Source organism: Rattus norvegicus, chromosome 5 (assembly GCF_036323735.1).
Source record: "Rattus norvegicus strain BN/NHsdMcwi chromosome 5, GRCr8, whole genome shotgun sequence".
NCBI lineage: Eukaryota > Metazoa > Chordata > Mammalia > Rodentia > Muridae > Rattus > Rattus norvegicus.
Genome location: NC_086023.1, coordinates 144,293,615 through 144,316,396, shown reverse-complemented (window position 1 = coordinate 144,316,396; position 22,782 = coordinate 144,293,615). Strand labels below are relative to the sequence as shown.

General features: G+C 50.2%; 1 protein-coding gene across 1 annotated transcript; it reads left to right on the top strand.

The window, feature by feature from the left end:
* Nucleotides 1-1,778: 1,778 nt before the first annotated feature.
* On the top strand, nt 1,779-22,465 carry Tfap2e (transcription factor AP-2 epsilon). The gene is made up of 7 exons (NM_001191764.1): nt 1,779-1,805; nt 2,111-2,593; nt 3,132-3,183; nt 15,991-16,213; nt 17,684-17,802; nt 18,533-18,674; nt 21,654-22,465. The coding sequence occupies exons 1-7, from the start codon at nt 1,779-1,781 to the stop codon at nt 21,934-21,936; spliced, it is 1,329 nt and encodes a 442-aa protein (NP_001178693.1). The 3' UTR covers nt 21,937-22,465.
* Nucleotides 22,466-22,782: the final 317 nt, after the last annotated feature.

The following is a 22,782-nucleotide window of genomic DNA, read 5'->3' as shown; positions in this document are numbered from 1 at the left end:
TCCTCACTTGAAAATGAGGGTGACAAAGGAATTGGTGAGTCAGGAAACTCAATAATCATGGTATGTGGTGAGTGAGCACTGCGACTGTGTCTATCCCCTCCCCACTTTCTTTTTTTTTTTTTTTTTTTCTTTTCTTTTTCTTTTTTTCGGAGCTGGGGACCGAACCCAGTGCCTTGTGCTTGCTAGGCAAGCGCTCTACCACTGAGCTAAATCCCCAGCCCCGCCCTCCCCACTTTCAACGTGAAAAGAAAACTTTCTGCTTTTGAAGTTCTCATTGCCTTTAGGATTTCTCTCACCTGCCTTTTTGTAATCCCCATTTCTGCTTCTTGGGACAGAATGGTTGATTTGGGGGGAGAAAAGGAGAGGAATTGGTGGTAACGATTAGGGCACACTGTCGCAGAGAGACAGCACCTACCATGGTGACACACGAATACATAGACTGTGCACAAGTGTCACAACACATCCCTTCCACCCTGTGTCGGCTACACACCAACCATTTCTGTGTCACAGGTTAGTCACAGCCAGCCCAGTCTCCTGTGGCTTCAGAAACATTTTGGCCTCTTCTTAGGTGCAAATCATGCCACACTCGGACTCTCTCTGTCCTCAACATCCAAGGATCCTTGCTTGGCATTGAGGGTTACCAGCTCAGAAAGTCTGAGAGAAGCAGGCATCTTCAGAGTGGTTTTTGGTCCAAAACTATGAAGGAGAGACTGCTAACCTCTCTCTCTCTCTCTCTCTCTCTCTCTCTCTCTCTCTCTCTCTCTCTCTCTCCCCCTCTCTCTCTCTCTCTCTCACACACACACACACACACACACACACACACACACACACACACTGACAAGTGTGCACATGAGCTGAAGGGTTTGAATTTGCCACTCACCAGTGTCTTCCTCATTCACCCTTGGGTGGTCAAAGAAAAGGCCATCTAACAGGGAAGAAAGCTGATACCAGAAATAAGGAATGCTTTGCTCAAACTCAAAGGTGAACGCGTGCATTTAAGCATTCATTTAAAAAGATTTCAACGGTAGTGGCGAGATCGTTTATTAATTCACTGGGGTTAATTGGGTTAATTCACTGGCCACCAAGCCTCAGGACCTGAGTTCGAACCTTAGGGACCCACAGGATGGAAGAAAATAACTGACACCTGCAAGTTGTCCTCTGACCTACACACTAGCATCTGGCACACGCGTGCCCCCCCACCCCTCCACTAAATAAATTAATGTAATAAGCAAATGTAAATAGAAAATGTACAGGCCCGAGCGGAACACAGACCCCCTGAGCTGCATTCCAGCCTTGAATCCCATTTGACCACAGCTGCAAGCTTGCAGACCAGAAGGAGCTCATATCAGCAGGGCTCGAATTCATTCACTCCTCACCCCACCGGTTCCCACCAGAGCCACGCCTCCCTTTCGACAGCCAAGGGAAAAGGCTGAGATAGGCCATAGCTTGTCTCTTTAATGCGCGCCCCCAGAGGCCCGGCGCGCCCCCGCCACTATAACTAGACTGCATGGAGCGGGCTGAGCTCAGAGGGCGGGCGCTGGGCACCCGTTGCCCTACTTTTTTCAAGGGCCATCAGCTCCCTCCAGCCCATCTCCATGGACGCACCCGCGGGCGTCCCCCGCTGAGGACCCCACACCCTCTGGACTCCCCGCAGACTTACCCCCAGCTGCCAGGCGGTGATCCCCGCGGGCTGTGAGGGCTCCCCGCTCCAGTTCTCCCCTGGCCGTCGGACGAGGGCTGTGTCTCCGCCACGCCTCACGCCCCACACTACCCGCCCCATGTTGGTGCACACATACTCCGCCATGGTGAGTAATCTCGGGTCCCGGGCACACTGGGCAGAGGGCATCGAGGAGCCTGGCTGCTGGATCTTCCAAACCTCCTGCCCCCTGCGCCAACGAAATCGCGAAGGTAGGGGACCGCAGGGCTTCTCGGCAGCCAGGACTTGGTGGCGGAGACCCGTGGTTGGTCTCCAGCCTGGGGCCGCTGTGCCCGCGGGGCACTCGCCGGTGGACAGCTGCAGGACACCCGCGAGCTGGAGGGGACCTCGCGGGCTGGCTGGTGACTTTTCGGCTCCTCATGGGTCCCCTAACGCACGCCTCCTCTTCTGCAGGAGCGCCCCGACGGGCTGTGCGCAGCGGCTGGCGGGACCCGCCTGTCGTCTCTGCCCCAGGCGGCCTACGGGCCCGCGCCGCCACTGTGTCACACTCCCGCCGCCTCTGCCACCACGGACTATCACCCTCCCTACTTCCCGCCACCCTACCCGCAGGCGCAGCTGCCCTACGGCCAGGGCCCGGACGCCGCCGCCGCCTTTCCGCACCTGGCCCCGGACCCCTACGGCGGCCTAGCGCCCCTGGCCCAGCCACAGCCCCCGCAGGCCGCCTGGGCCGCACCCCGCGCGGCCGCCCGGGCCCACGACGAGCCGCCGGGCTTGCTGGCGCCGCCCGCCCGCGCTCTGGGTCTCGACCCGCGCCGAGACTACGCCGCCGCAGTGCCCCGGCTCCTGCACAGCCTGGCCGACGGCGCGCACGGCCTGGCAGATGCTCCCCTTGGTCTCCCCGGGCTGGCGGCGCCGCCCGGTCTGGAGGAACTGCAGGTGAGTCCAGAGTGAGCCACGGTGGATCCGAATGGGCAGGGATTTAGCATCCTGGCTGGAAGCAAAAAAGTAACAAAAGCAGGAGCCCGACTGTTCTCCAAGGCGCAACTTTCCATCTCTGCCTCCGACAGGGAGTCCTCGGTTAGATGCTGTCTAGCCAAAAGGTGGCTTCGATCTGAGTGTTTGCCGTGCCTGAGTGGCAGCGACCCTCGTGGAATCACTTCTTTCTCTCCTCACTGTGGGCTTGAACCACAGTGGGTATCCATACTCAGTCCCAGTCCGCCGGGACAATCCGGGCAGGGGTTAGGAGAGGCGCAGGAGTTGTCTATCCGCAGGAGTTGGTAATCGTCCAGGCTGGGCTGCTGCTTGGACGCAGATGGTGCTGAGCCCAGGCGATTCCCGATTACGCCTGTCCCCGGTAGCCGCCTCAGGCAGCCGGTGGTACTCATAGGTCGGAGCAGACATAGACTAGGGACAGCCGGACGACTAGGCGACTAGGTCCATCCGGGCCCTCACTGCCATCCTCTTCTATTTGCAGGCGATAGATGACCCTGGAATGAGCCTCCTGGACCAATCCGTGATCAAGAAAGGTAAGGAATGGTGTGCAACTTCCAGGGCAGAGCCAGGCGTGACGGTGCAGGCCCTGGGCGCTCAGACCCATTTTCTTTCATCATGGCTGTTGTTTCCTGTGCGTCGCCAGGCTGTGTGGTCAACGGAACGTCCTTCCTTGCCCAGGAGAGGGGCAGTGGCGCTTGGCTGGATGATTTTTGCTCAGGAGTTCGCTGCCTGAGGTGGGCTCGCACTAACTAGGCTACAACTGCTTGGCCTCCCCTCACGGAAGGAAGGGCGTTCTGGTGGATCTGGAGTTGATTTGCAGAACGAGTTAAACCACTTCCCTGTTTCCTAAGAAATGGGAAGGGGAGCTCTGTTACCACAGATTTTGTTCAATGGCTTCCACTTTATTGAGCTTTTAACGTTTTTTGGAGCCTGGCAAATGCTTTCTGTTCCTTTCTTCCCAGCAGAACCTGGGGGGTGGGGGTGGGGCAGCACGCCTTCCATCTCCCCTCACCTCCCAGGGCAGATTTTCTTTCAGCCGAAGCCTACTAAAGCATAAGTGCTGACTAGCTTGTGACTGGCTGTGTGCTCCTAGTCAGGTCTTTTGCCTCCAAGAGTGTCTGTGTCTCTGAGCTCAGGGTCCTGTGCAGACTATATGTTCCTCTTCTTCTAGGCAGAGATGTTTCTTGGTGTGTGTTCGCTGCTGTGACTTTATTTGTGATTTGTATCTGTGCCTGTTGGGATATAGTTTCTGTTTTGGGGTTTCTCTGTATACCTAACGTGTGTCCTGGAATTTGACGTTTGGTATTTGCGGTGTTCTAAGAATGTGAGGGCCTCTTGCTGGTGGTTTGCTGTTGCTGCTGCTGCTGCTGCTGTTGTTATTATTGTTGTTTGCCTCCAGATCTGTTTGTCTTTTGAATTGGTAAAAGGCAGGAGTGAGGGGTTGGGGATTTAGCTCAGTGGTAGAGCACTTGCCTAGCAAGCGCAAGGCCCTGGGTTCGGTCCCCAGCTCCGAAGGGGAAAGAAAAAAAAAAAAAAAGGCAGGAGTGAGAGACACCCCTTGAGCAGAGTTTTGGGCCTGAAGACCAAGTTCTAACCATGCCTAGGAAAGGTAAGACAGAGGCGAATTAGACAGCATCAGAGACCCAGACCTTGGGCACGCTTTTTAGATTTGGGGTGGGTGCCCAAAGGAATTCAGAGGCACAGGGGAGCCTGTAGTGCCCAAGGGCAGGCGCACCTCCCCCAGGATTTGGCTGGAGCTGTTTTTCAAACAAGTGAATTCAAGCCCAGGCTGTTTGCCCTGCCTAGGTTCTCAGGGGAGGCTTGCGGTGGGAGTGGAGCTGATACAAGGGGCTGGACTTCCAGGAACTAGAGTTAGGTATGGCGTTCAGGAGATTAGAGGGCACACCTCCCAGAACTTGGTGAGGGATGCCGCCAGAAATCTGGGACTGTCACCAGAAGCTGGGAGTACAGGGAAGGGGCTCAGGACCCAATGCCCACATCACCAGTGCTTTGTTATCTCCTGGACAGCTCTGGTTTTGACCCACTAGAAAGGAAAGTTGGATCTGGAGTCTACAATAACCCGCCATTGGGCTCTTTGCAAGTCCCCCAGATCCTGGCTCCCGCTCAGGCTTAAGGGCAGGGAACCCAGGTTCATTGATTCCCTAGAGAGACCCAAGCTCTGCGTTTTAGGAAGTCACTCCGGTATCCCAAGGTAGAAGAATCTACTTTGGTCTTAGTGTTTTAGGTCTTGGGAGTTCCGTGTAGGTTCCTGGGGCCTGCCGGGCTGCACACCCAGGAGTGACCTGAAGTACCCAGAGAAACCAAATCTGCCTGAGGCACTGCAGAAGGGAGGGAACAGAGCCCGGGGCAACCTGTGGAAAAGAGAGCCTGGAGCAAGCTGGGAGATCTGCTGCCCAGCGGGCCTCAAAAAGAGAAAAGGGGGCCAATACCCTGGGAGAGCGGGCTCCCGGGACCAATCCCAAGAGGAGCGGCTTTGGCTTTGGCGAGGCGGGCAGCGCTACCACTAGACCATATTCCCTGGGGGAGCCTCACAACCCGCAGATTTTTTTTGTTTGTTCGGTATTTTTTTTTTTTTTTTTTGCCGGGTTCTACCTCGTGAACGTCGGACTCCCTTCGCCCGGTGGGTGGCCATAGGTGACAGGTTAGCACTGCTGATCCTTAGGCTCTTTCAACCTTATCGGGCGGGTTCTGAAGGCTCCGGACACTGTTTTGTGTGGTGAGAGACCGCCCACCGCCCAAACTCTGACTTTGCGAAAGGAGCTCGGTCTTGGAGCCCTGAAGTGTCCCGGCGTGAAGGGACCTTGCACGGCTAGAACTTGGGGTTCAGCACCTGAAACCCTTGCCGCCCCAGGTCCCCAGTGGAAACGGCCCTCCTCCTGGGGATGTGGGGAAGCCTCAGGTGTCCATCTCACCAGTGTCGCATGGCACCGGAACCTGGACAGCCTCACAGCCCAGATCTGCACATCTCCGCGGACTACAGGCTCTTGTCCTGGACTGGAGGAGGTAGGGACGTCCCCGCCGCGCCACCCCACACCCCCATAGAATTTCTAGGTCGGCGCATTGCAGCCACCTTGTGAGTTGGGAGTGGTCTGATTACCCCGGAAGAAACCTGAGGGCAAATGAATAGCGCACCATTTTCTGCGCCCAGCTGTCACCTTTAGTTTTAACAACCTATCGCAGACAGGCAGAAAACAGGGGGGACTTGAGGAGAAATGGCGTGGCTCTGTGTCTGTGCCGGGCGCTTTAGGAGCTCACAGCAGAGGCAGTCAGCCCCCGAGGTTAGAGGCTTCCTAGGACAGACATTTGAAGGTGCTCAGTGTGTGTCTGCTCTGTGAGTGATGGGTTTTGAATTCTGAGCACGCTTGGGACAGTAACTCCACCGCACTAAGCACAGCTTGCACAAGCGCCTTACCCGTGGTTTAAAAAAAAAAAAAAAAGCGGGCGGGCGAAGGACATTGTGGTTATTTGAAGTGGGGTGGTGTAAAGATTAGAAATGCGACTGGGGGGGGGCTGGGGATTTAGCTCAGTGGTAGAGCGCTTACCTAGGAAGCGCAAGGCCCTGGGTTCGGTCCCCAGCTCCGAAAAAAAGAACCAAAAAAAAAAAAAAAAAAAAAAAAAAGAAATGCGACTGGGTTTTAGATTAGAGATGAGAGGGAGGGGAGTGGTTTGGGTTTGAGACTGAAGAGACATCCCTCTTCAGGAAGGCAGTGGCTAGTAGCCTGAATGGGCGCGTAGGTAATCTGGATCTCAAGGGGTCTCCTGAATAAAGAAAAAAGTAAACAGATACCCTTCCCTCTGCTTCCCTCTGCTTGCCTCTGGGGGAAGGTTCAGAAGGGAGCCTAAGGGCTGGGTCAGTCACTCTAGGACTTGAGAGAAGGGAGGGAGGCATTTGTCTCTGTAACAGGGTGTTTTTTTAAAAAACAAAAACAAAAAAACCCCTAGTAATAGAGACAAGTAGAATATTTTAATTTTTTGATCTTTTCACGTATGCATATAATGAGTTTTGGCATTTTCACTCCTACTATTGCCCGCTCTCGTCCCCCTCCCACTCCTGCTGAAACCTTCCTCACCAACGCACCCAGCTCCTAGTTTCTTGGTGACCCACTGAGTTCAATTACCGGTGCCTGTATGAGCATAGGTGTGATGTGTTATCTCCTTATCATTGGCTGTACCTCTGTGCTAACAACCATTCGCTACCTGTAGCCCCTGAGCATGGGTTATTGCCTCATGGGCCCCTCCTCCACAAGAAGTAATTTTGAAAAATATTTTTTATATTTTTATTCATTTCTCTCTCTCTCTCTCTCTCTCTCTCTCTCTCTCTCTCTCTCTCTCTCTCTCTCTCTGTGTGTGTGTCTGTGTGTGTAGGTGGGTAGGTGCGTGTGGAGGTCAAAGGACAACTTATAGGAGGAGGGTTTCTCCTTCCACCTTTATTGGGTTCCAGGGATCAAATCCAGGCACTAGGCTGGACCGCAAGCACCTTTATTTGCTGAGCCATCTCCCTGGCCCCATAAGTAGTCTCTTAATGTATTACTTTAAAATCAGGAGTAATGGAAACAAATCCACGAGGAGCTATTTGATTTCTATGTTGAGTCAGAATCTAGCCCGGCGTTTCTGCACTTCTTCATTTGCCTGCTAGCATGTTCCCACCGGAAGGCAACTGAAAGAACCATCGCCCACATAGAAATAATTTTAAATTTACCTGAGGATAGTAGGAGTCATGGGGTATCTGAGGGTCTAAGGGGTGCACCATCACCACCCACCTCAATTTAAGGTTTTAATTAACTAATTAGCTAATTAATTAATTTAGCACTTGTAAGTCAGAGAGCCACACTGACTTATGGGAGCTGGTTCTTCCCTTCTGCCATGTGATTCCATCATGTGAGTTAGTGGGGTCAGATGTGGCTCTCTAGGGGCAGTGGCAAGCACCCCTCCTAAAGGTTCTTTTTTAAACACATGTGTAGAGTTGTAAAATCACAAGCAGAATCCATTCGAGACATCTGTCGCCCTGTGAGAAATTCCTTCATCCCTATCTGTAGGTAATCTCCATTCCTGCGTCCAGCCTTCTGCAATGCCTGATCCGCTGTTGTCCCATACATTTGCATACTGTGGACCTGTCCCGTAGACACAGGACAGTGCTTAGCCAGTGCTTCCAGCCTTTGTCTCTTCTGTAACGTGTCAGTTATTGGGCCTGGGTTTTTATTTCTGAGTAGTACTGTGCTGTTTCTCTGGACGGCTTTCATTTTAACCTTCTTGGGGAGCTGGAGAGACGGTCCGGTGGTTAAGACCTCTTGCAGAGGTCCAGAGTTTGATTCTCCACAGCCATAATTCCAGTTCCAGGGCGATCCAAAGTCCTCTTCAGACTCTCTCAGGTACTAGGCAGGATGTGGTGCACATACTTACGCGAAGGCGAATGTTTGTACACAAAAGAGGTTAAAATAGTTGGATATAGTGGCTTTGATCCCAGCACTTAGGGAACAGAGCAGATAGATAGATCTCTGTAAGTTTGAGGCCAGCCTGGTCTACACAGTGAGTTCCAGGATAGCCAGGGCTACATAGTGAGGCCCCGTCTAGAAAAAAAAAAAAAAACCACACAAAAAACAACAAACCAAGAAGTTAAAATAATTAAACCTTCTCTTTTAGACTTAATTATTTATGTGTATGAGTGTTTTCCTTGCATGTGTGTGCACCACATACAAGCCTGGTACCTGCCAAGGTCATAAGGAAAGGAATAGGACCCTCTGGAGTTAGAGCAATGGATGATTGGAAGCCACCATCTTGGGACCTGGGAATCAAACACCAGCTCTTGGTAAGAATAGCAAGTGTTCCAAAACCTTGAGGTCTCTCTCCAGCCCCTGAATGGATTTTTGGTCCTTGGTGAGGTGGTACATCCCCCTTTCTGACCGTTCTGGTTGCTGTAGACGTACGTGTATGTGCCTTTGGTAGCCATGTTTTTTTCTGCTATGGGGGAAAGTCCTAGAGATGGGATGGCCGCACTGTGTGTTCCATTATTTGTTTGTTGGGTGAGTGTGTATGTGCGTGTTTGTGCACACTAATGTGTGCACGTATGTGCATGTGTGCCTGTGCACACACAGCATGGGGACAATTTTCTGGAATTGCAAATTCCTTCCACAGTTGTTGGCACTGGGGATTAAACTCGGGTCATTATGTTTGGTGGCAAGTGCTGCCTCTTACCCACTGAGCCTTCGCTCCAGCCCCTGGCCCATTTATGTTTGATTGTTAAGAAACTTCCAGTAAATGGGGTGTGTCTAAGGAAACTAAGGGAGGGTGGAAGGGAGAGTGGAGAGAAGGAAGGAAAGAAATGCTCAGCCATTTCCTCCAGTTGTTGGACTATTTCACATTCCTCCCAGGCATGTGTGGGTCTCCGGTCTCTCCACGCCTCCCACTTGAGACTGTCTATCATAATCACCTAGTGCTTCATACAGTTCTAACTTGTGTTTTCTTAGTGACTAGTGGTGGTGAGCCTTTTTCATGTGTTTATTGATTAGTTATCTTTTTTTTTAAAGATTTATTTATTTCATGTACCTGACTGAGTACACTGTAGCTGTCTTCAGACACAGCAGAAGAGGGCATCGGATCCCATCACAGATGGTTGTGAGCCACCATGTGGTTGCTGGGAATTGAACTCAGGACCTGGAAGAGCAGTCAGTGCTCTTAACCACTGAGCCATCTCTCCAGCCCTGGAACCCTAGGGTTTTGTTTTGCTTTGTTTTGTTTTGTTTGAGACAGGGTTTCTCTGTGTAGTTCTGGCTGCCCTAGAACTTGCTTTGCAGACAAGGCTGGGTTCAAATTCGCAGAAGTCCACCTGCCTCTCTGCCTTCCCAGTGCTGGGATTAAAGGTGTGCACCACCGCCACCCAGCCTTGTTTTACATTTTTTTAATGTACATGAATGTTTTGTCTTTATATAGTTCTGTGCACCACATACATGCAGGCCCACAGAGACCAGAATAAAGCATTTGAATCCCTTGGAACCAGAGTTACAGATAGCTGTGAGCTACCGTATGGGTGCTGGGAATTGAACCCTGGGTCCTCTGGAAATGCAGCCAGCACTCTTCACATTGAGCCATCTTTCCTGTCTCAAGCCCCAGGTTTTCTGACAGGATTTCTGCTATGTTGCTCAGGCTGGTCTTGAACTTGCTATCAAACTGCCTCTCACTCCCAAGTGCTGAGATGACAGTTGTGTGCCCACCATGACTGGCCATCTTTTTATTTTCTTAACTGGAGGTGCAGAAGTTTCCATGAGTTTCATGAGTTTCCAACTTAGCATTGTTTGCTCTCATGTGCTTTATTTGGGGTGTGTTGTAACTAGGCGTTCTTTGCCCACCTCAAGGTCTTGAAATTTTTTATTCTGTATTTTCTTCTAGAAGGAAGTGTGACTTTAGCATGTTTTCTAGAGGAGAATTACAATCCTAACCCTTAGTAACCAGACTCCTCGGGTGGGAGGGGAGGTTTGGGTGGGTATGGCATGTCTGACAGGTTGAGTAACGAGGTCCTTGTATTACTGCAGAGCTGTGTGGGTCTGAGAAACACGGGAATGGCTTCTGCGTGCGTGCCTCAGGGACACCGGGGTTAGAGCACTTTGCCTTCAGGAGTCATTGTGCTGGGGTCTATCCTGTGTGTTTGGGAGGCAAAGAACAAGTCATGTTCAATCTCACCCTTGTTGCTGTGCCTACACTAAAGGAATACTGACATTTAGTTTGCTTTTGTTTTGTTTCATTCGAGGTACGGTCTCACCATGTGCCCTGGCTGGCCTCGAACTCAGAGCCATCTCTCCTGACACCTCTCTCTGGCTAGGAGTCGTGGAGGGGAGGGACAAAGTCAGATAATAACTTTTGGGAGACAGTTCTTACATTCTACATCGTAGAGACTCTCTGGTTTCTTCTTTGTTTTTTGTTGTTTTGTATTATCAAGACAGGGTCTCACGAGGTAGATAAGGCTCTCCTTGAACTCATGGAGATCCACTTGCCTCTGATTCCTAAGTGCTGGGACTAAAGGCACGGTCTCTGCTGCTTCAGAGCAAACTCCAAGTTAGCTGGCACACTAGACACTTTCTCTTCCAGTTCCCACAGGAGCTGAGATTACAGATCTGCTCTTCTTTTTTTTTTTTTTTTTGGTTCTTTTTTTCGGAGCTGGGGACCGAACCCAGGGCCTTGCGCTTCCTAGGTAAGCGCTCTACTACTGAGCTAAATCCCCAGCCCCCAGATCTGCTCTTCTGTGTCCAGTTCTTTACATGGGTTCTGGGAATGAAACTCAGGTCATCAGGCTTGTGCCGGAAACACTTTATCCACTGAGCCACCTTGCCAGTCTGCAGTTTTCATCTTCTAAACTCAAGCTTGTCGTGTAAAATATATAATGAAACAATATCCATTCTCTGACCAACAAACGTGTGGTCATGAGACCGCTAAGAACAGTCAGCTATAGGGCTGGAGAGATGGCTCAGCAGCTAAGAGCACTGACTGCTCTTCCAGAGGTCCTGAGTTCAATTCCCAGCAACACATGGTGGCTCACAACGATCTGTAATGGGATCTGAAGCCATGTTCTGGTGTGTCTGAGAAAAAAACAGTGACAGTGTACTCATATACATAAAAAATAAAACCTTAAAAAAAAAAAACCGGGGTTGGGGATTTAGCTCAGTGGTAGAGCGCTTGCCTAGCAAGCGCAAGGCCCTGGGTTCAGTCCCCAGCTCCGAAAAAAAGAAAAAAAAAAAAAACCAGTCAGCTATAGAATAGCTATTTTACCCCAGGTCCTCTACGGACAAAGGACTCAGGGTGAGTGACGTGGGCACAGGTGCTTTCTGTCTGTCTGTCTGTCTCTCTCTCATACACACACACACACACACACACACACACACACACACACACACACATTCACACAGAGGTCTGGAGACATGGGGAGCAGAGGGGCAAGAGGAGGACTCCCCCTCCCCTGCTTGCAGGATCACAGGTGTAGTGTAATTACATGTCTTTGATCCCAGCACTCAGAGGCAGGTGGATCTCTACAACTTGGAGACCAGCCTGGTCTACATATCAAGTTACAGACCATCCAGGGCAATACCATGAGACCCTGTCTAAGATAGAGGATATATAGATAGATATAGAGACAGAGACAGAGACAGAGGCAGAGGCAGAGGCAGAGACAGAGAAAGTCTAGAGTCAAGGAGACAGCTCAACAGATAAAGGTGGCGGCTGCTGACTTGAGTGGGATCCCTGGGAAGAAGAGAACCAGCTCTTGAAATGTGTCCTCTGACCTCCACACACCTGCTGTCACGCACACACACATGTATGTGCATACACACAGTAAAGATGTAAAACACCAGCCAGGCCTTGTGGCCTAGGAGACTCAGTAAGACCTTTTTCTAAATAAAGAAATAATAAACAAACAAACAAATAAATGGACAAACGGGGATATAGGTTAGTGGCAAACCGTTTGCTTAGCATTTGTGAGGGCTTAGGCTAACTCTTTAAGACTGAGTGATAGAAGACATTTGCCTGGTGGCCGTCATCCTCCAGTCTGAGTTCCAGTGCTCTTGCCTCGGGCACTCATTCCACATTCTGATTGCCACATGTGCCAAGGCTCCTAAGCTGGTAGGAAGACACCGTGGAGACAGACAAGGACATTGAGAGCTGTAAGGGTGGGGACAGGTATGCAAGGAGCTGGGGTAGAAGTGGGGCCAGGAAACTCTACCCACAAGATGGTGCTGAGGAGGAAGGACTTGAGCAGAAGACAGCTGGGTCTGTGTCCCGGGGAGCATGGTCATCGGACTGCAGGCTCTGGGCAGGTGCCTGCTCCAGGGGGAGAGGCTCTTCAGAGTCCACATCTCTTGTTAGTGTTATGTTACTTGTCACTTGTCCGGGTGACTCATGTAATTACCTTTTCAAGGCTGAGCCATCCACTGTGGTGGCCCACTAGTCACAAAAATCTATAGAGCTGTGGGTATTTGAAAGGTGACTGGCCTGAAAAGAAAGTGGCTATGTGTATACACTGCACATTAGATTTTGAAGACTAAGTACAAAAGAAAACATGTAATATATTGCATTAAATATTTTTAAAATATTGATTACATGGTCTAGAGAGATGGCTCAGTGGTTAAGAGCACTGACTGCTCTTCCAGAGGTCCTGAGTTTGATTCCCAGCAACCGCATGGTAGCTCACAGCCATCTGTAATGGGATCTGATTTGTCCTCTGGTGTGACTGAAGATAACAACAATGTACTCACATAAAAAATATTACTATATATACTATATATTACTATAGCTCTGATTAAGATAAATAAAATGCTAAGCCCTTATATGCTATTTACTATATTGAAATTAATTAACTAACTTAGAGACGGGCTCACTCTGTCACTGGCTGGCCTAGAACTCACAAAGACTCACTTTCCTGCCTCTGCCTCCTGAATGCTGGGATTAAAGGTGTGTGCCACCTCACTTGGATCCCATTTTCTTCTTTTTAAAGATTTATTTTTACTTATGTGTATGAGTGCTTACCTGCCTGTGTGTATGTGCACCTCACGAGTGCACTGAGGTCAGAAGAGGATCCCACTGAACTGGAGTTACAGATGGTTGTGAGCTACCGTGTGGACGCTGGAAAATGAACCCAGGTCCTCTGCAAGAGCAGCCAGTGCTCTTATCCACTGAGCCATCTCTCCAGCCTCTCATTACTTTGTTGTTGTTTGTTTGTTTGTTTGTTTTTCCTTTTTTTTTTTTCAGAGCTGGGGACCGAACCCAGGGCCTTGCGCTTGCTAGGCGAGCGCTCTACCACTGAGCTAGATCCCCAACCCCGTTTGTTTGTTTTTAACGGACGAGACAACCACCACAGGGAAATAAATCTGGAACGCCTGACACGCATGCTGGTTGTCGTAAGCTGCCCCACAGAGCACAGGCAAGCAAGCACAGGAAAGCAGGAAGCGCGGGTACTCGTGGGGGCTAAGCTTCAAGCACCGAAGAGGCCCATGCGCAGAAAAAGAGCTAGAGCTGGACAAGCAAACAGCCTTGGAAAAAGCCTCTTCTAACGTCCTTTAGTCACAAAACAGTCAAAAGGACAGCATGTCAGCTTGTTTGGTTTTTTTTTTTTTTTTTTTTTTTTTTTTTTTTTTTTTTTTTCTTTTTTTTCGGAGCTGGGGACCGAACCCAGGGCCTTGCGCTTCCTAGGTAAGCGCTCTACCACTGAGCTAAATCCCCAGCGCTTGTTTGGTTTTTTGAGACAGGGTTTCCCTGTGTAGCCCTGGCTGTCCTGGAACTCACTTTGTAGACCAGACTGGCCTTGAACTCAGAGATCCACCTCCTCTGCCTCCCAAGTGCTGGGTTTAAAAGTGTGCGCCACCCTGGTCCTGCTTCTTCTTTTTTTTTTTTTTTTTTTTTTCTTTTTTCTTATTTTCGGAGCTGGGGACCGAACCCAGGGCCTTGCGCTCGCTAGGCAAGCGCTCTACCGCTGAGCTAAATCCCCAACCCCCTTGGTCCTGCTTCATAATGCTCTGCCCTAAATTATGTTTCTGTGAGTCAGTTTTAGTCTAGATCCTAAAAAAAAAAAATGATAACCAAGAAAGATCCAGAAAAGGATGCGGGAGCCAAGATATGAAGGAGGAGGAAGGGAGCAGGCCTGGCCTTGGCACAGGTAGCCATCAGAGAGTGTGGAATAAGCACCCAAGGACTGGGAGGATGATGGCTACCAGGCAAGATTAGGGATATGACCTTTGGGAGCAGTGGCCAGAGCCCATGACCCACTTCTGCTCAGTAAATGATGTCATCCTGACCTCTGACCTTTCCACTTCTTCCTTCTAACCTTGGGATATGGGGAACAGTGCTGCTCCACAGAGCTGCCCATGAGAGCTTACAGGGCGTAATTGGCACTATTGGTAGAGAGCATCATCGTTTCTGGTTATGCCCTAGGTTTGATCTCAGGGAGCTGACCAGGCACTGGTGGTTTGCAGGTTACCGAGTGATCCAGGTCTCAGAAAGACTTCTCTAGACTAGAGCAGGGGACTAGAAGGAGGGCTGCACAGACATGCAGACAGAGAGTAAGTGTCTGTGTACACGAGAGAGGGGCCTGCCTCTCAGGCAGGCTAAGAATGCAAGCCAAGGAACACAGTCCTGTGTGGGCTGTGGCAGGCAAGAGGAGGCCAGGAGCCTTAGAGAGGTTTCTGGCTGAGTGGCGAGGAGGACAACAGCAGGGACTGTGTCAGCCCTGAACCTGGGGATCCGGTTCTTCTTAGTCTCTGTAATCTTGAGGCCTAGGAGTTCTTGCTATGGGGGTACTGGGAAAGTGTTTTCTGAACCCTGGGAAGGCTACGAGCGCTGCACTGGAGACCCTGGTCCTGGGTTTGTGACTAGTGCAGTCGACCAGCTACCTGACTGCATGCATACTATTTTATCTTTCTGCACTTCAGCCTGTGGGGACAAGGGTAGCCCCACCATGGGTTGTCCTGTAGGTTTGAGGGGTGAAGTAGGATCTGTACACATGCATCAGAACTCCATAAGTCCAGACTCCCCATTGATATCCATGTCCACCACACAGAGGCCTTCTCTACCCAGGACCCCGTCCTTGAATGAGAACCAAGAGACCTCTAAAGAGGCACGTGCCTGGCCCTCTCCTTCCTCTGCAATTAAGAAGGAAGACGGAGACACTGCAGGAAGAACTTCCTTCCTGGGCCAAGACTTTAGAACACCCGATCTCCTCCTCACCCTGCACAGAGGATTAGGTGTTATGGGGCATACAGATCCTTATTTCCTCCTGTCTTCTGGATTTGGCACAAAGGGGAAAAGCTGGGGGCCTAATAAGGTCCTAACCTCTGTTGCCAACATGTGGGACTCCAAAACCCCAGGATAGGAGGGTGAGATTCATTTTTTTTTTTTTTTTCAGAGCTGGGGACCGAACCCAGGGCCTTGTGCTTGCTAGGCAAGCGCTCTACCACTGAGCTAAATCCCCAACCCTGAGGGTGAGATTCATAATAGAGTAGGGGCCTTGGGAATCTGGGTGATTTCCCAGACTCTGTCACGGTGACCCAGGAACCCCGCTCCTCCTCTGATGATGCTAGCACTGGGCTCAGGAAGGGGATGTGGGGGGCAAGAGCCAGGAAGCTCTGGGTTCAATGTTATACCCTCCAACTTACTTGGGCATGTCACTTCCGCAGCACTGTGCCTCAGTTTCTCCTTTTGTAAAGCAGGGATACTAGAACCCTCCCTCTGGCAAGTGTTGGAATCATTCAACAACATGCACAGCTGGTGAGTCAACCTGCCTGCACCATGGCTGTCCTGTGGTCGCTGGCTCAATGTTTCCCCCCCCCCTTGCTTCTGCTCCACAGTCCCCGTGCCCTCCAAAGCCGGCAGCCTCTCCACCCTCTCACTGTCCAAAGACAGCCTGGTTGGCGGCATCAACAACCCCAGTGAGGTCTTCTGCTCCGTGCCTGGCCGGCTGTCATTGCTCAGCTCCACATCCAAGTACAAGGTGACCGTGGGGGAGGTGCAGCGGCGACTCTCACCTCCCGAGTGCCTCAACGCTTCCCTCCTTGGGGGTGTCCTCCGAAGGTAGGAAGGCCAGCCCATATCCCTACACGGCACCCCAGCTAAACCCTTTAGTTACTTCAGACAATCTCACAGCATCAAAGAAAGGGTCAGCTTCACTCCAGGCCCAAACACCATCCCCACTTCAGGTTCTGACAGAGCAGAGCCCGGGGCCTCAAGATTGTACATGGTCTGAGGGGCAAGCCCAGGGGCAAAGAAAAGGGCCTACTCGCTCTAAGCAGGGTGGGCAGGGCTGGCTCTGGGAAGGGTAGACCTTCCTTTATCCTTTCTCCAGGGCAGCACAGGCCTGGTTGGTGTGAGTTTGGAGTGAGCAGCATGGTGGGCCATGTATTTCTTTCTGCATGTTCTTGTGGCTGGGAGAGGAATCTGCTTCAGGGATAAGATGCAATGATCTGGGGATTTAGCTCAGTGGTAGAGTGCTTGCCTAGGAAGCTCAAGGCCCTGGGTTCGATCCCCAGCTCCGGGAAAAAAAAAAAAGATGCAATGATCTAAGAACTGCATGTGTAGGGGCTGGGGATTTAGCTCAGTGGTAGAGCACTTACCTAGGAAGCGCAAGGCCCTGGGTTCGGTCCCCAGCTCCGAAAAAAAGAACCAAAAAAAAAAAAAAAAAAAAAAGAACTGCATGTGTGTTAGGGGATGACAAAGTGTGTGTTTCCATAGTGTGGGGTTCTGCAGTAGTTGGAAGTGTGTGGCCTACAGCAGTTCCTCTGTGTGTATATATATATATGTCCCATTGCATGTGCGTCTGTAGCTGGTTTGTTTTTTCTTTGTTTTCTTTTCTTTTTTCTCCTCTCATACATGTTTTTCCTTTTCTACACAGCTAGTTGTTTACATGTGTGTGCTTCTGTGTGGAGGGCACATTTGTGCAGTTAGAGGGGGTATCTTCTTACTCTTGGTCTCTGAACATCTGGTAGGTCCCCATGTTGAAGCCCTAGGATTCGGTATAAATCTCTGGAACCCTGATTTGATGGGCACATGTGTTTCTGCATGTTTCTTGGTGTCCATGTCTGTGTGTCTCTAATGTTATATGTGTGTCTCCATAAACTTTTGGAGACACTGAAGGTTGGCTCATCTGTGTATATGTGGGCTTTATAGACAGTTATGTATCCCTGTGTTTGTCATTCTCGTGTGTCTCTGCACACAGTTTTATGTGTCCCCAGCAAAAGGTGGGGAAGAAGGATGCTCAGATGGTCCCCTGTCCTGCCTCCCCTGGGCTGCCCCTGCTCTCCAAAGGGCTGGAGAGAAATGAGGGGCTGCTACAGTGGGGCGCTGCTCCTTACCCAATCCTGACTGTGCAAGAGTGAGGTCAGGGAAAGGTTGGGATTTGCTCAGAGACCCCCAAAACAAGGCCATACCCAAGCCTTAAGAGAGGCAAGCGACAAGGAGCAAGGAAGGCCTTTTGGAGTCACTCAGCCCATAGGCTTTTCTCTCGTCTTCATAGTTGTGTGCATGTCTCTGTCTGTGTGTGTTAAGGGCCAAGTCCAAGAATGGGGGCCGCTGTCTGCGGGAACGGCTGGAGAAGATCGGGCTCAACCTGCCAGCTGGGCGACGGAAGGCCGCCAACGTGACTCTGCTGACCTCACTGGTGGAGGGTGAGCAAGGCTTGTATGTACATGGGAATGTGAAGGGACCTGTCACCTGGAGAGACCTCCTACTGCATTTTAGTTATAGCTGTGAACATTGCTATATCTAGGCATCTTCTCTGTGTGCTGTGTATGTTGAGGTATGTGCACATGTTTATCACCTATGGTTCAAGTTGGTTGAAAAAGTTGCACTTTTGCTGAGCAAATGCAGGCATCTTTTGGTCATTATTACCAATAATGCAGGTAGCTTTTTACATAGCATCTCTTAGCATTAGGTACTGCTAAGTCAACAAGAGATAATGAGTTATCTACAGGGGGACGCATTAGGTTTATGTGCAAAAACGATGCTATTTTATGTAATGAATTTTGGTACCCACATATTTTTTTATTTGTGGGAAATTCTGGAACTAGTTTTTTATGTATGTGTCTGTACATATGAGTACATAGAGTAGAACTACTGGTGTGTGTGTGTAGGGCTACTGGCCAGTATTTGGACATGGTAAGTAGGTAAGGGCACGCATCCCTCTTCCCTGGAGGTTGGCAACTCTGCGCTCTGGGATACACGTTGGTCCCAGCTCCAACTTTGGAGCTGAGAGGGATGGACATGAAGTTGAAACTGAGAAGAGAAACCAGACAGGGCATCTCCAGAAACAGGATGCTCCCTAGCTGAGGAGAGGAGGAGTTCGAGGCTAGGCTCTGGTCTCAGAGGTACACCTGGTAAGATCTCCTCTTTCCCCAGGAGAAGCTGTGCACCTGGCTCGGGACTTTGGTTATGTCTGTGAGACTGAGTTTCCAGCCAAGGCGGCTGCTGAGTACCTAGGCCGACAGCACGCTGACCCTGGGGAACTGCACAGCCGCAAGAGCATGCTGCTGGCTGCCAAGTGAGTAAGGGCACCGTGCACGGCAAACATGGGTGCAACACCTCAGATGTGGGTACGTCAGACACGGCTCCCAGGCACACACGTTCATACAGTGCATATGGCACCACATATAGCAGCTCGATTCCTTGCTTACATTCACAGGGAACAGTTGTACATGCCGTTCAGGCACATGTGAGTAGATATCTTTTGTTGTTGTTTGTTTTGGTTTTTCCAGACAGGGTTTCTCTGTATAACTGCTCTGGCTGTCCTGGACCTACTTCACTTTGTAGATCAGGCTGGCCTTGAACTCACAGAGATCCACCTGCCTCTCTCTGCCTCCCAAGTGGTGGGGTTAAAGGTATGTGCCACCATGCCTGGTTTATGAGTAGATTAGACTTTAGGTACCATGTTCATAACATGTAGACTTTCATGAACACTCCCACAAGCTCCCAAGTGCACACACAAACACCGTATGTGAACATATCTATTATATGCATACAAAAGATTTCACTTATTTTTTTATTTTATGAATGTGACTATAATGTTGCTCTCTTCAGACACACTAGAAGAGGGCATCAGATCCCATTATAGATGGTTGTGAGCCACCATGTGGTTGCTGGGAATTGAATTCAGGACCTCTGGAAGAGCAGTCAATGCTCTTAATCACTGAGCTACACATTTTTAAAGTGTCATCTATAGACTTACAGACCTTGTGTGGGTGCTCCATTCACCTACTCAATAGGCATGACCACCCTAGACCCTTGGCATGGGTTCAAGGCTCCCCAACAAGGGTCTGTTTGTGACCTTTCTTCTCAAGACCTCAAGGTACTCCTGACCCTGCTGCAGGCCCCACTGTCACCCCCTCACCACAGCCTACAAGCTGACACCTCTCATCTCACCCCCGAGCCTTCACCTGAACCCGTCTGCTCTCTGTCAACTTACAGATTGTCCATGGCTCCTGCTGCTGTCACATTTATTACGTTAGCATCACACCGGGTTCTCCAAAGGTGCCTCAGAGCCTGCTTAGCAAACAGGCTTCTCACTAAAACATACTATTAGTCCCTTTGGGTAGCTATAATAAAACGCCCTAAGCTGGGTAGCAGCTCGTTTCCCACAGTCCTGGAGGTGGTTCAACATCAAGGCAGCTTCTGTGTCTGGTCCTGCTTTCTTACAGACAGACAGCACTTTGATGCTGCCGTGTTCTCCACAGCATCTCTCTGGCCTTCTTTAGAAAGGCACCAATAGCGTGTATAGTAGTGACTCTCGACCTGTGAGTCTTGACCCCTTTGGAGGCACATATGAGATATCCTAAATATCAGATATTTACATCACAATTCAGAACCATAGTACGATTACAGTTATGAAGTAACAATGGGATAACTTTACAGTTGGGGGTCACCACAACATGAGGAAGTGTATTAAAGGGTCACAGCATTAGGAAGGTTGAGAACACTGATCTATAGGGTTCTATTCTCAAGACCTAGTCATCTCCCGAAGACTCTGTCTTCATAGCTTAGGAGAGGTTTTAGTATCTAAATTGTAGAATGTAACTGGATGTTGGCAGTTTCATTAAGGGGGAAAAAACAGAAACAGAGGGGTGGGAACGAAAGGATGAAGAGGTCACAAAGCCTGAGGACCATCGTCTGTAGGCTAAAGCCCAATGCCTCTGAGGATCTGGACCATTCAGATGTCCAGGCCAGCTGACCTTTGTGAGTGTGGCTTTCTTTTTTCTTTTTCTTTTTAAAGATTTATTTATTATGTACAGCATTCCACCTGCATGTACATCTGAAGGCCAGAAGAAGGCACCAGATCCCATTACAGATGGTTGTGAGCCACTGTGTGGTTGCTGGGATTTGAACTCAGGATCTCTGGAAGAGCAGTCAGTGCTCTAACCACTGAGCCATCTCTCCAGCCTGGTGTGGCTCTCAAATCACAGCTCCACTCTCTCCACCAGGCTTTCCTCCTTTTGACAGAAAGGAACCGGCCTCACTGGACAGCTCAAAAGAGAGTCCTGGAAAGCTTCTTCCTGTGCACGAGGGGCCTGTCCAAGTGGAGCCCACTTCACTCATGACTAGGAATCAGCATCCAATGCTTTTGGGACTTGAGTTTGTCTAAGACACATGACCAGGCACCAAGATGAGTGATGAGGGTTCCTCTTACTTGAGTCACAAAGGAATGAAAACCCACGAGCTGGACCTGGGTTTGTCTCATCTCAGTCACTCCGGCAGGTCACCTGTTCTGTCTGAAACCTTATGATGAGGACAATGGTATAGATCTGTGGGACGATATAAAATGACACAGACCATGTCTGTGATGCTGATCTAGACAGCAATGTGTGCTGCTGTTTTAACTGTGGAAGGTAGATTCTGGACTGCTCTCATACTGTCACAGACAAACGTTCACAGAAGCACTGTTTGGGGAAGAAGAAGGGGTCACAGAGAGTTTAATAGGCAGTTGAGTTGCACTCCATAAGTAGGACACCTCAGGGAGAAAAATCAGGGCATTAGCACGTGCTGTTTACAGGTATGCAACACTGAGCTGCTAAGTTAACGTCTGGGAAAGACAGTTTCCATTTTTGCAAAATGGTATGATTGTTACGGTAGGCAGTTTGGAAGGTCAAACTGTATAGACAATGTATGGAATCTAGTCAGTTTCCGGGTAAAGTGGTACCCGCCTATAATTCCAGCATGGCAGAGGCAGAGGCAGAGGCAGAGGCAGAGGCAGAGGCAGAGGCAGAGAGGCAGAGAGGCAGAGAGGCAGAGAGGCAGAGGCAGAGGCAGAGGCAGAGGCAGAGGCAGAGGCAGAGGCAGAGGCAGAGGCAGAGGCAGAGGCAGAGGCAGAGGCAGGTGGATTTCTGTCAGTTTGAGGCCAGCCTGGTCTACATAGAGTTCTAGGACAGCCAGGGCTACATAGAGATCCTGTCTCAAAAAGTCAACAAGCGGGTCGTCCTCCGAGTTTAGAACCGTGTACTCTAACCTGTGATTGTTCTCTCCCCACCAGGCAGATCTGTAAGGAGTTCGCAGACTTGATGGCTCAGGACCGCTCCCCGCTGGGCAACAGCCGCCCGGCACTCATCCTGGAGCCCGGGGTGCAGAGCTGTCTGACACATTTTAGCCTCATCACTCATGGTTTTGGAGGGCCTGCCATCTGTGCTGCTCTTACCGCCTTCCAGAACTATCTGCTAGAGTCGCTCAAAGGACTGGACAAGATGTTTTTAAGCAGTGCAGGCAGCGGGCACGGAGAAACCAAGGCTTCAGAGAAGGATGCCAAGCATCGGAAGTAACTGTCACTTGTGCCCTAGCTAAGCGACTCCCAGTGCCTGAGACAGGGCCTTGACTCCTGGGGGTGACCCTGAAAGGACTAAAATGTGGGATTCTATTCAGGCCAGAGAGAAAGAACCTTTTTTCAGAAGCCCAGAGTGGGACCTGGTTGGGTAAAAGAAGAAAACGGTTCTGTGGTTTCTGGTAAGGACTCACACGAGAACCGGCATGGAAAAGTCTGGCTCATGGGACAGAGACCTTCCCACTGAGATGCCTGGGCAGATACGGGTGCCCTGAGGCTGAGAACAAATCAGAGGTGCTACTGAAGAGTTAGTGACCTTCACTTCGGTTTCCTAGCCTCAGAACCCAGGCGGTTCCAGTGAGCAGTTTGGATCCTTCAGGCTTTCAGAGACGAGAGGCTGGCGAGGCCCCTGAAGAACAAGATGGTACAGCACAGACCACAGAACTTGAACCCAGGCTGCACACCATGGTCCGATTGCTGCCTGTCCTATTTATTTATGTACAATTTAATTAAATTTGAAAATTAAAAAAGTCCAGAACAAATTATTTATCCTAACTATTTGGGGATTCATTTTACTGACTTCTGCTCATGTAACAGAATGTCCATATGGGCAAAGATGGTGGGTGCTGTTCTTCACAAAGGGCAATGAGTATGTGAGAAGGAAAGTATACTGTCTACTGTATGTTAGATAGTAGGTCCTTCTGAGTGTGGGTACCAATGTAAGGAGTTCACATGCCTTGCGTGCGTGTGTGTGAATACTGTGTATCTTATTTACTGTGAATTGCTGGGCCTGTCTGGTCAATGCAATGTGTTACCATGTCTGTAGGTAGACAGTCTGTGCCCGTGT